We start from the raw sequence: 12,925 nt of genomic DNA, 5'->3' as shown, positions 1-12,925 counted from the left end.
ATGGCGGCTGACCAAACGGATGCAAATAAACAAAATAGAAGGTAAAAGTACATATTGCAAATCAAACATATACTCTATTGACGACAAATTTACACATTCCCTAACGAATGCACGGTAATGATTTCTTAGAAAGCAAGCGTTATTGCTGATGTCACATTTTGCCTACTCTTGTAAAGTTTAACATAGAAGGTAGCTCGGTAGGTAAACGACGTTCGCATCTAACTAGTAGTGTAACCAACTAGATAGCAACATGTAGATTACTAATTGCAGTGGGAGTAAGAAAATGTGAAACGCCACTAAATTCGCTAGTTTTCTAGCTGCATTCTATTTTGTAGACGTTCCCGAAGCCTTTAAGTGTTGCAACAATTTGCAAGTAGGCTACTAGCTAAGCTTTTCAGCATGAAGCAACTATGTCCAATAATATATCTCATGCGTTGATCAATGTTATTACGTATCAAACGCTCAGTTAGTGCCAATTTACATGCCGAAATAATGAAATCACTACCGGACTCCACAAAATATTAAACGAACGGCACACGCAGCTGTTAATGTAATTTACGACCCTGTGTTCCCCCTTGCTAGTTATCTGTCGAGATCTACAGCTTGTTAAGTAACCTACGGGAAGCGTCAATTTAGCCCCCTGCACGGTACTGTAAGGTCATACAGGCTGAAACATTGAAACAGTTCTGCGTCCACCCCGTTTACTGAAATATTTTAGCGTCGGTGTCGTGGCTCTGTGCAGAGCTGTAACAGACGAGTTTGCCCCCCTCGCTCGGTGTTTACAGGGGAACGTTATGCAGAGTGATCATCAGCCATGAGACCGACCCCCGCGGCCAGCCCGTCATCTTCAACCCGGACTTCTTCGTGGAGAAGCTTCGTCACGAGAAGCCACAGGCCTTCACGGAGCTGGTGCTAAGCAACCTGACGCGGCTCATCGATCTCCCTGGGGCTGAGTTTGCACAGCTAATGGGAGATGAGGACCCCAAACTGCCCGGCACCGCTGGCTTCCTCCGCTCCTTCAACTTCCTCAAGCGCAAAGGTTTGCGTTGAGCCTTCTACTGAAACAGGATGCTCTCTTTCAGCAACTATGACATTTACCCCAGTATATTGGCTGGCACCTATTCAGAAACAGTGTGGGTCAAGAATAGTTAATTACAGAAGTAATGAGCATGACTAAGCCGTAGGTGCATTTCTGCAGCTTTTGTAGATTTTGTCTTCTCTCTTTTCATAGTTTGGATTGACCTTGGTACATCTTAACCAAATTAAGATAAATTGACAGGGTGGAAAGAGGGAGGAAAACTATCCAGTGACCATCCACGCTTTTTCAAGGAATGCTTGCTGATCATTAGTCAATCTTGGTTGTGTAACTGTATGATGACCGCCTAATAATTGCAGTCACAGTCGTTCAACCAGTGGTAATGTGGTGACCACCATGCAAAAACAGAGTTTGAATGCCACTGATGACATCTGACCCTGCTGGAAGGAATCTGGGGGGACATATCTGCAAACATAAAAAAACTCAAATGACCATTTTCAAAACAGCTAAGAGCTGACATGGTATGAGCAAAGTGCACTTTGCATGTTAGTAAACTACACTTCCCAGTGTGGTTTGTGATAGAGTGCAGTCTAGGAAGCATGTACAGTCCGCATTAGGCAGGGAGTTTTGCACCACACATTCTTTGAAACGGTGTGTATTAGAGGCATTGCAATTGCCTACATACAGAAATATTGTTGGGGGTATTTTCAGTTTCCTTTGATAGTTCTACAAAGCGGACTAGGTAATCTGGGGATCGGATAACTGCCCAGAATTGATTTGTCTTAATTGACAGTAAATTAAAATCATAACATAAAAAGGTAGAGATGGTAACTAAGTGGCATTTCCAGTTTCATGAAGGTCTCCAGTTCAAATTGAAAATATGCAAATTAGATTGGCCTTGTTGCAATTTGAAAATATGCTAATTAGATTGGCCTTGTTTAATTTGAAATATGTTGGTCTTCTAAAGTGTGTCCTTTTAAATCTCATATGTTTTATGTGTTAAGTGTGCTATGATACAATGATATGACTTCATGATCAAACAGACTCAGAATGTTTGTTTTCTGTTTTTAACAGATAAGGGAGTTGTCTTTGGAATGCCCTTGACTGAAGAAGGAATAGCTCAAATATATCAGCTCATTGAGTACCTGAGCAAAAGTGAGTTGCTTTTACTATACATACACACACTGAACATTTTTTGAACATTTGCCTTCATCTGTCTTGATGTTACTTTTTTAGAACTAATATGAACTTTGCCTTTTTTCCTCTTTCTGTCTCCTATGTTACTTCTCTCGCCCACCCCCCGAAATATTGTAAAATATTAATGTGCTCATATATTTGTTAAAAATGAGGCTGCATGTTCTCTACAGCGCTGCTCGAAAAGCACAAACACAGACCGCAAGTGCCCAGGTGCTTTTTCTGGTGAATGAAGTCATCATTTAAAAAAAATAAAAAAGCAGAGCAGATGAAGGCAGCGCGTTTAATAATTCACTGTGAGCCACTCTCTGCGTTTCAGACCTGCATGTGGAGGGGCTGTTCCGCGTGCCGGGTAACAGCATCCGACAGGAGGCCCTGAGGGAGATGCTGGACAGCGGGGTGGACATTGACCTGGAGACAGGGGACTACCACCCCAACGATGTGGCCACGCTGCTGAAGGCCTTCCTGGGGGAGCTGCCCGAGCCCCTTCTGACCCACCGCCATTACCATGCCCACCTCAAAATAGCAGGTATAGCCCCGCGAGGGCCAGTTTAGCCCCACAGACAGCTGGGTCTCCTCCTTCATTCCCAGGGTTCCTACGCAGTATGGAAAAGTATGGAATTTGATTTTAGTCATTTCCAGGTCTGGATAAGTATGGGAAAAAGAAAAGAGAGTATGGAAAAATGTTTGTGATTCCAGACTATTGTCCCTATTCTGTTTTCTAAAATATAAAATTCAGGATTTCTAAAAACAAATTGATCATACAAGCAGAGTGGTTTTCATGGCGTTTGGAGCAGGCAGCCAAAATGTTTACCACTGTGTGAGAGAGCGCGGGCGAGAGCGAGCTTGATGTCATCGAAAGCAAGGCAAGAAGTATTGTGTGCGACTGAACGCACACTCCTACGCAGAGCTGCCTCTACGCCTGTACGCCTGCAAAACAGCTCTGCCCCAAGTGCCTTATAACTACCAAATCCGGACATCCGCGACCAAGTTAGTTTGAAAGAAAATGCGGCAATATCTTTGAATTACGCTGATGAGCCAAAACATTATGACCACTCACAGGTGAACCGAATGACGTTGATCATCTCCAAACAAGGGCACATGTCAAGGTCTGGGTAGATTAGATGGTAAGCGAACAATCACTTCTTGTAGTCAATGTGTTGGATGCAGGAGAAATGGGCAGGAATAAAGACCTGAGCGACTTTGAAAAGGACCAAATTGCTATGGCCAGATGACTGGGTCAGAGCATCACTGAAATGGCAAGGCTTGTGGGGTGCTTCCGGTCAGCAGCGGTGAGTACCTACCAACAGTGCTCTGAGGAGGGACAAACCACAAACCGGCGACAAGGTGTTGAGCGACCAAGACTCATCGATGTGCGAGGGCAACGAAGGCTATCCTGTCTGGTCCGAACTGACAGCAGGTCTACTGTGGCACAAGTCACAGAAAATTTTAATGATGGTTACAGAAGGGATGTGTCACAACACACAGTGCATCACACCCTGCTGCGTATGGGGCTGCGTAGCCACAGACTGGTCAGAGTGCCTGTGATGACCCCTGTCCACCGTCGAAAGCACCTACAATGGGCACGGGGGTGTTGGAACTGGACCCTGGAGGAGTGGAAGGTCGCCTGGTCCGGGAAGGTCCCGTTTTCTTTTAGATCACGTGGATGGCCGTGTACGTGTGCACTGTTTACCTGGGGAACTAATGGCACCAGGACGCACTGTGGGAAGACAACAAGCCGGTGGAGGGAGTGTGATGCTCTGGGCAATGTTCTGCTGGGAACCGGCCATTCACGTGCCACCTACCTAAACATTGTTTATTTACATAATAAACATCTAGCTCTTTGTACTCAGATGTCAAATATGATCTGAAAAATCTACCGAGAGGTCATTTGAGTCTGGAAAACTTTTGAAATGGAAAATGTGTAGGAACCCTGCATTCCCTGGCAGAGGTTTTTAACTAGGAAAAAACAGAAAGGTTCTGTCAAGAAAGTTTAGCCTGATAATTCTAAGTGTAGTAAGTGTGGAAAACCAGGGTTTCAACAGTATTAGTTAAATCAGCTTGTAATTTTTTTCTGCAGTTGACAAGAAGGGGTTAAAAGATTGGCGAAATGTTTCAGGAATCAAGGTATCAAGGCTCTCCCCAACGTAAAGAGTATTTTTTTTTCCATCCTCGCCTTGTTGTTTGTAAATTATAGAGATCATTCAGCCCACTGCCGTCACTCCTTTCAAAGTTGGAAGTGCTTTTGGCAATTGCTGCACAATTCTGCTCTTCCTCCATCTGCACAGCCTAAAAATTGGCCTTGGCCTTATCCTTAGCCTAACTTCACATCTTGGTTTCAGACCTCACCCTGTTGGATGAGAAGGGGAACAAGACGGCGACGCCAGACAAGGAGCGGCAGATTGAGGCCCTGCAGCTGCTCCTCATGCTGCTCCCTCCCGCCAACCGCAGCCTCCTGAAGCTGCTGCTGGACCTGCTCTACCAGACTGCAAAGCAGCAGGACAAGAACAAGATGTCCGCCCACAACTTGGCCCTCATGTTCACGCCTCACATTCTGTGGCCAAAAAAAGTAGGCTGACCCCTCTCCCCAATTTAAATAAAATTGTTCTTGTTTCAGTATTGCGACCTGTGCAATATGTGCATTTTTTTAAGAGGAAGGGCTGTGTTAATATCATATCAGTGCTAAAGGGTGTGTTGCTTTTCTGTCTGCACACAAGATGCCCCTGTGACTAATTTGATTGGGCACTCTATGTGACTGGCCTGAGCCAATCAGGGGTGGGCACTCTATGTGACGGGCCTGAGCCAATCAAGGGTGGTGTATTTTGCAAGGAAAGAGGACAAATGTTTTTGTTTTTTTTTTTTTTTTTTTGTTTTTTTTTTTTTTTATTAAATTGATTCAGGTGGCTGCTAATGACCTCCAGGAAACTTTACAGAAGCTCAACGTTGGCGTGGCCTTCATGATAAAGCACTCCCAGAAGCTCTTCTGGGTGAGAAAATCTTCCTTATAAACTTCTCCAGAGTTGGGAAACAGCCACTGAACCTGATGATGAGTGTCAGTACACATTCTTACACTGTTGAGTCCAGTCAGTTTCTTTCAAAGTCTGTGGTGAACAAAATGGAAAAAAAATGAAGACCTTTTGAAAGATCTAAACCAGATCAGTCCCTTTTGATGGTCATTCTTGGTATGTGACTTTGATTAACTTTCAGCAAAAAGACCTTTGAATGATTTTTTTAAATATATAAGCCATTGTGTGTGGTTTTCATATTGGCTTTTCATTTTGGTTTGTAACTAAACATTCATTACAAGGTTACAAGAATGTGGCATTGTTGGGCCCCTCAATGGCTCAGTTGTTAAGGCCGCTCAGGTTGAGTGCAGGCTGAATCCTATAGCCCAGGTTCAAAACTACGAATCATCAGTTGACACTGACCAAGAGCCCATAATGGTGGAACAAATTTCCTGCTTCCGCTGTTGATAAGGGTTGACGCTCTCGGGAGCACTGTGATTCATTTGGGTGCCTGTGAGTTACACTGATGATGTCAATGGAGTAGCGCCTATCCTCCAATGAGCACCCACCTCACTGTTTGACTTGAAAGGCAAAAATTGTTGTTGGCTGCATACAAGTGTGTTGGTGGGTAGCATTTAGCTTGCTTTAGTCTGACATGAGTACAGTGGTTGTTGCGATGAGTCAAGCCTAATGTACAATTGCTGTATCCAAAAACAGGGCTGTGTTAAGTTAAAATTTAAAATTTTGTACCTGACTTGCTTATATGCTATAAACCTTTATTGTAATTTTGGGAACTTGTGTATTTGTGTAAATGTGCTATTCCCTGTAATGTGACAGTCTATCCCTTTGACATGAAATGATTGATTATATATTTTGATATTTTATGATACACTCTCTAAATATGCAGACATGATGCTGATGATCCATATTCATGAAAATGCTTCTGGTTTTACAAGATTCATTGTTTCTCTGCTTTCAAGTGTGTGAATGTTTTCCCTTTCACCAAAGGGAAGCCGGTAGCCAGACCACTATATTGATATACTCTTGAAAAGGGTTTTAGCAGTCTCCAACATTGGCTCTGTTTTTGTGCTTTGTAGGCGCCGGCTTATATCAGGGAGCATGCAATGGCACAGTTCTCAGGCTCAAAGATTCTCCAATCAAAGGTCAGTGTGTTTATCCAATTACATCTCTCCTTTTTTCTACTCCTTTCATCTCCATTCAGTCCACTTGCAAGAAAAGATGTTCCTGTGTTATGAAACGCTGTGAGACACACTGCTCAGGGTTGCACTTATTTTGTTGGGTCCTTTTTTCCACTCCATGGTGGAAGAAGACAACCTTGTCCTTACTTTGGAGGTGCTGCTTAGTCAGTCAGCTAGCCAGTCAGCCACAAGTCAGTCAGTCAGTGACTATAGCCAACCTTTCTTGAGCTGCAAAGTCGTAGCCAGAAAGGATAACGTTTTTGTATCTTATGGTTCCTTCAACAGTTAGTGGCAAGTAAATGGCTTTTAAAAGCCATTTTCACTGCATTGGGACAGCTCAAACAGATATAGAACAGCTCAAACAGATATGTTTCTAAGATATAGAAACAGAGCAGAGCACAATAGAACTGTATCCCTCTTTTTTCCAGGACGACCTTGACCTGTTGCCCAAAAGCGTTGCCCAGGGCCTGGCAGCACACAGGAAAAACTGTCAGGATGGGGTTATGGGCGACAGCCAGCGGCACACTGAGGAGGCCCTTCGAGAGCTCTTCCGCCATGTCAGCAACATGCCGGAGTCCGCCAAGAAGAAGAAGCTCATCCAGCAGGTATGGAGTGGGAGGGTACAAAATCAGGATGAAGATGAATGGCTCTTCTGCTTGGGGCTAAAGGCCACAACATGCTGTTTCAAAATTTCAATTGAAGTTCTGTAAGCACCATATCTTTACTAGCACAGGAAACGGCTGGCGAATGCTACCAAGCCTAGCCTGCAAATTAAAGGACACCTGTCTTGATTTTGCAGTTCACCAAGCAGTCAACACCAGGAACCCCTGTGATCTGTGACTATAAGACCGCTTTGAACAAGAAACACTCACACTCCCAATCATTTGGAGGGCTCATCAAGGTTGGTTCTCTTAATGATTTTAAGGTGGTCAACACCACTTATTAGTTTCATTAGTTTATTCTATGTAATCTTCACCTTTTGGCTCGGGAGCTTAACAGAAAGTCATGAACTGAAAAGACCATGTACAATGGCTCTGGGGACTTTGATTGCCTTTTTGCCCTCTAGTGGTAAAAGTTCAGTACTGCCACTCACAGCAGAGGGGGTTGTTCACGTATGTTAAGGGCATTGAGTGTTGTGGTCGTCCCCCCCCCCCCATTTTTGGGATTCATACTTAACTTACACACCTGTGTATCTCTTAAAAAGGGTGGTACAAAATTGCACGGTATGAATAAATGTAAATGTAAATATGTCTAGGGCTGCTTTATCAACTGTCAGTAATACAGCAGTGTTCTTCTGCAGCTGTAACATGGGCAGAACCTTAACACTGCTGCTGTGTTTGAAACAGAGAAAGGTTTTAGGGAATCAGATTGGTCTGGAGAAGAGAGGCAGGAACATTTCCCCCCAGTTCACTGCCTGTCAAGCTGAAAAGCAGGGGAGGGAGAACATCAGCCCGGAGACTGTGAGTACTTCCAGCCACTGACCCCAGCTCTTGCCATTAACCGCTGCCAAAATTATCTCAGCCGAGATAATTAAATGCCATAAAACTGTCAATTAAGTCCCAAGAAGTGAAGTGCCTCGTTCATTATTATCGAAGGAGGAGCGGAGATGGAATATTAAGGTGCATAATGATGGCATTTCATTGTAATGCCCGCATTTTTTCTAACTCTCTCTCTCTCTCTCTCTCTCTCTCTGATGTAATTTGTCTGCTTATCAGATGACCTTAACCATGATGTCTTGCATACAAACATTTTTCTTTATAGTTATCCATTCTTAGAGCTGGATATTAAATAAATGATATAAAATTAATTAATTGAGGTTAAGCAGCTTACTCAAGGCTACAATGACATTGCCCCCTGGGAGTCAACCCTGCATGCTTTGGGTTATAAACATAGCTCCTTAACAACTATACCACATTTCCACCCTGTGTCATTATTTATTAAAATGACTTCAGTCATATCATTACTATAAACGCTGGCTTTTAAAAAGGCCCCCGGGGCTTGATGTTTTAGAAAATAAGACACAGGGAAAGTGCTTGGTTGGACACCCCAAGCTTTTGTAAAGCCCATTGACTTGCTATGGTTGCATGTGTTTCATCTGAAAAAGGTTCATTTTGAAATAATGATGTCCTTTTTCCTGACAATGTAGAGGTAATTTCAAGCTATGGCCTCACAGGCAGGGTATTCAGTCATTGTGATGCTAACCTATGGGTATCTTTCAGAGAATGATCCTGGGGGCTCTTTAAATTTAAAGATGCCCAGGTTTGTCAGTTCAGAGAACAAGCAGAGTATGTCCTAAGATCTTTGGCATGATTCTGATTTGGAGAAAAGTAATGCAACCCTCATGAATAGGAAAACCTGCAAATACTTTACCCTACCAATAGCAAATACTTATGAGCAAAGGGGATCTGTTCCTGACACAAAACATCCCTATTTGCAGTATAAAATCAACATGGTATCAATCAACTTTATTGCATGATGTGTATTATGAATTTATGCAATAAATGACTGTGATATGTTAAATGATTTTAGGAGAGTGTGGGTTGAGTTGTCAGCAGCAAGGGGTTCACAACTCTTCTGTACGCATATTGGTCCTTTGTAATGAGTTGTGTTTTCGTGCCAACTAGTAATATGTGGTCGTTTAATATGGCTAGTCTTGATTATAGCTAATCACTGGCTGTGTGTACTTTTTCCCCTCTTCAAATGGGTCACAAATGTTTTCTATTATTACATTATTACATTACATTACTGTCATTTGGCAGGTGCTCTTATCAAGAGTGGCTTACAGCAGGTTACAATTACATGTCATCCATTTATACCGCTGGCTATTTACTGAGGCAGTTGTGGGTCAAGTATCTCCCCAAGGGTACAACAGCAGTGCATTGCAAGGTTAAAAAAAGGTTTGTGCAATTAATTTTATGCAATAGGATCATGCATGACCAGGGATTTACCTGCTTGTCTCGTTTTAGGATTCTTCGTCGTTCACATCTGTTTGCGCCACACCAGTCCAGGAATCGGCAGTCTAGGAATCAGGTTCATCTGAAGCTGTGACCAAGTTTTGTTGCTGGGGGAAAAATGTTACTGCAAAAAACTGTGATTATCTGACAAATGGCTTTAACCAAAACCTAACTGTGACCTAATTATAAGCAGTTGCTGCCTTCTTTCAGTATAATGGTGGCTGATTGCCTCACCTAAAATCAAAGCCAGAATCAAAGCTACATACACTGTCATTTGTAATAACTGAGGGGACAGAGGTAGTTTTCAATTTTGTTTTGCCCTGTGTCATTCATAGTTTCAAAACATCAAAATGGGCTTTTTTGCTATTTACATAACTACATAGATGACTGAGGCATTTTGGATGTTTGTGTATGTCTAAGCTTTCATGTACTTATCTTATGACTGGTCAATCCAATGAGGGCACACTTTTTTTCTTTCTGTCTGAGCCAGAGTGTTAGCATGAAAGTAGCATTTAATGAGTGCAGAAACCTACTCAACAATAATATTTCATCCGTCATATCTATAGTGGCAGGTCAATTAGTTTTTCTTGGGTATTCCTACTAAGTATTAAAGTAACCTAACAGCCTATGCAGAGGAATATTTTTTTTTTACAGCGGATGTTGTTTTAAAACGCACAGATGTGCAGAAAATGTTTATGTAACGGCTAATAATATTTTGCGTGCAAAGTCACTGTTAAGGTGGAAAGGTATAGCTAAGTGTCTTGTTTACATGATATTTTATGAACATCGTTATCAAAGGTCTGTAATGCGATGGATGTTCAAACCAGTTGCACGCAATTTTATGGTTTCGTGGAAATTTAAATACGGTGCTTTGATTACACTGGTTTTCAAAAAAAAAAAAAAAAAGAATAATACTTTTGTAACGTGATGTGCAATGCCAACAACCCTTACTCTGGATTTAAAATTTATTTGTGTAATATTTACAAACTGGTTTGAGGTAGGTGTGGTGAGTAATGAGAGTGAATTCCAAAGTCGCTCTCATCAGCATGACACTTGTAATGTGTAAGATTTCACGTCCTAGCGATCCGGTATGACTGAAGCGGAAATCTAAATTTGACGTGGCTTTGCCGCTACACGTTCTGAATGTTGATTTCAGTGGAGAGGGGTCGGGTCGTTGTTTACGCTCGAATGAGAAGGATCTGAAAGTTGATGGGTTTGTAAGTCCTTCGAGTTTAGGCATATGGGAGACACTGGAAAGAACGAAGTAAAGGTCATGTATTAATTGGAAGGAAACTTAGACGTTATTTAAAACGTGAATTTGTCCAGGTTAATTTCGAGAGTGCCCGTTTTACTCATGTTATTCAACTCTCATTGGTCTAATTATTTTGGCTGGTTGGAAATCCTGTGCTTTAGTTTTTTTAAATATTTTAGAGAGATTATTTTTCGTTTAAATACTACTTTGACCTTTAAGTACCTAAAGTCCCAGTGTGTACATAATTGCAAGGCTTTTTGTCCTTGAGTAACAAATTGGGGCAAGTTTTCGCCCAGTTTTACTGATTTTACTCAATATTTTGTAACAAGGGGGAAAGTTATGCAAAGTTAAGGACAAAGTGCATTGCTATTAGATTGAACCTGCATTTAAGCTTGATGTACTGTAAAGGCTATTCTTGTGGATGTAGTTCTCTCAAAGAAACATATTTGATCTTTTGGCATTGTAAATGTTTAAAAGCAGTGTTTTTAAAGGCATACAGGCCTACTCGGTGAGAAAATAATTTCGAGTTCCAGTTATCTTAAATGATGAATGAATAATTACTGGAAAAACAGTAATTGATTGTCAGTTTTGGTGACTTTTTCAAAATGCTGCGTGATCACTTAACATAAAACCCTTGTTCCTAGACAAACATTATCTATGCAATGAATTATTATTATTATGTAAAGAAGCTAACAGGCAGAACAGCCTGAAATTGGCTTTTGTACTCTGATGTGCTTGTGTTACTGTGATTACAATAAGACAGCAAATCTCTTGTAATTGTTATATTTATATTATTTTGAAACCAGTTGACAATCATTATTTAAACTGAGAATGCTTTAATATTTGCATACCATCCTCATTGGTCATTTTAATGTTTTTTAAAATTCTGTGATGCTGATATCCTTAACAACCCAAACTCATGAGGGAATACTCTGAATTTCAATCATATGTTAAGGAGGAAAAACAATATATACGTTATGCAACACTCCATTTGTATTGAAATGTAAGTAGCTGCTTCCCCTGGTCCCTTGGGTTCAGTGGAAAACAACTTGTATTCAGTTATCTTGCCACTTGATTTGAGTCTAAATGCAGATGCAAAAATTATCAGTTGATACTTGGAATCCACCATTATAGTCTTCCATATCAAATTCTCACACCAGTTTTTGATGGTGAAATGGGTTGGTTTCTATGTGTTTTTGATGCTGGGTGTTTTCAGTTTGAGTCTGACTGAATTTAGCATTCCTTTAGCGCCAGTGGGCAGCAGTGCTTAGTGCATGCATTCTGCAGCCCCTTTCAGTGAGTGAGTCTAAAACCCTTTAAAGCTCGAGCGTAGGTTGCCTAATCTATCGCAAACACACGGCACCCGTCTGGTGCAACGCGGCAGTCTCCCTGCCAAAAAGTTCACTGCACAGCAGAAAGGCTGTACATCGTGATCCAGGTGAAAACGTCACGTGCAGCACCAGGTCCACCGCACCTGCTTTTTTAGATCTGAAATGGCAGGATGAGTCATCCTCCATGTGTGATGTCTTTTCCAAAAGATGAATGTCTGTATTTAGGCTCGATGATACTTCACTGTCAGTTTTAAGGTAACGCAGAACAATGTGTGATTACTGGCACTTACGGTTCTGCCATCCATTTTATAACCAAAGAAGTTTGAAGTGACCAATGTGTGTAATTTAAATGATGGCAATCTTAAACCAGAAAAGGCTTACCTTTGGTTTATTGAGTTATATACTGCTGTATGTGGTTAATTGTCTTTAGTTTTATGCAGGAAGCTTTCCAAGTTTCAAACTGATGTATTACTTTGTGCTTATTTTCTGAATTATCTTTTTTTTGTTGATGTCCTTTATTTTTATTTCCAGATTCTGGAGATGGGTGAAATTGATAGATTAGTGACCTTTGCAGTGCTGTGCCTTAATGTGATGTTTGGGATCTATAGGCAAGAAATGTGAATCCTTTATTAGTCCTGATCCTAAATGCAATGTCAAGAAGAATCGGTGCCCTGAGGTTTTCATATCCATTGTTTTAATGCAGTTTTTTATTTATATATTTATCTGTAAAAAAAAAAAAAAAGTATGAAAGCATGTGTCAGATATTATTGGTATTCTATTTTGGAATATTAAATTGTTTTGACATTCAGTTCTGCATCCTGTCTGTTTATTCAACAAGCTGCATTTGATATCTGAATTAGTTGTCCTCATTCCACGCCTTCAGGTAACTGGTGCTCAACAGCCCAGTTTTTGCAATTTTACTTTTGTCCACAAGATGGAGTATTGTATAAGAAA

General features: G+C 41.3%; 1 protein-coding gene across 1 annotated transcript; it reads left to right on the top strand.

Moving 5' to 3' along the window:
- On the top strand, positions 1-7,915 carry LOC118790404 (rho GTPase-activating protein 19-like). Its single transcript, XM_036547307.1, has 10 exons — positions 1-41; positions 786-1,039; positions 2,111-2,191; positions 2,550-2,759; positions 4,573-4,799; positions 5,131-5,217; positions 6,333-6,398; positions 6,863-7,039; positions 7,234-7,335; positions 7,781-7,915. The coding sequence occupies exons 1-10, from the start codon at positions 1-3 to the stop codon at positions 7,913-7,915; spliced, it is 1,380 nt and encodes a 459-aa protein (XP_036403200.1).
- Positions 7,916-12,925: the final 5,010 nt, after the last annotated feature.

The sequence above is a fragment of the Megalops cyprinoides genome, chromosome 15 (assembly GCF_013368585.1).
Source record: "Megalops cyprinoides isolate fMegCyp1 chromosome 15, fMegCyp1.pri, whole genome shotgun sequence".
Classification (NCBI taxonomy): domain Eukaryota; kingdom Metazoa; phylum Chordata; class Actinopteri; order Elopiformes; family Megalopidae; genus Megalops; species Megalops cyprinoides.
The sequence above is the reverse complement of the archived record's forward strand: the minus strand, read 5'-3'. Positions and strand labels throughout refer to the sequence as shown.

Coding starts and splice junctions, on each gene's coding strand:
- LOC118790404 (XM_036547307.1), top strand. CDS start 1: ATGGCGGCTGACCAAACGGATGCAAATAAACAAAATAGAAG. Junction 42..785: donor GCAAATAAACAAAATAGAAG/GTAAAAGTACAT, acceptor CGGTGTTTACAG/GGGAACGTTATGCAGAGTGA. Junction 7,040..7,233: donor AGAAGAAGCTCATCCAGCAG/GTATGGAGTGGG, acceptor TTGATTTTGCAG/TTCACCAAGCAGTCAACACC.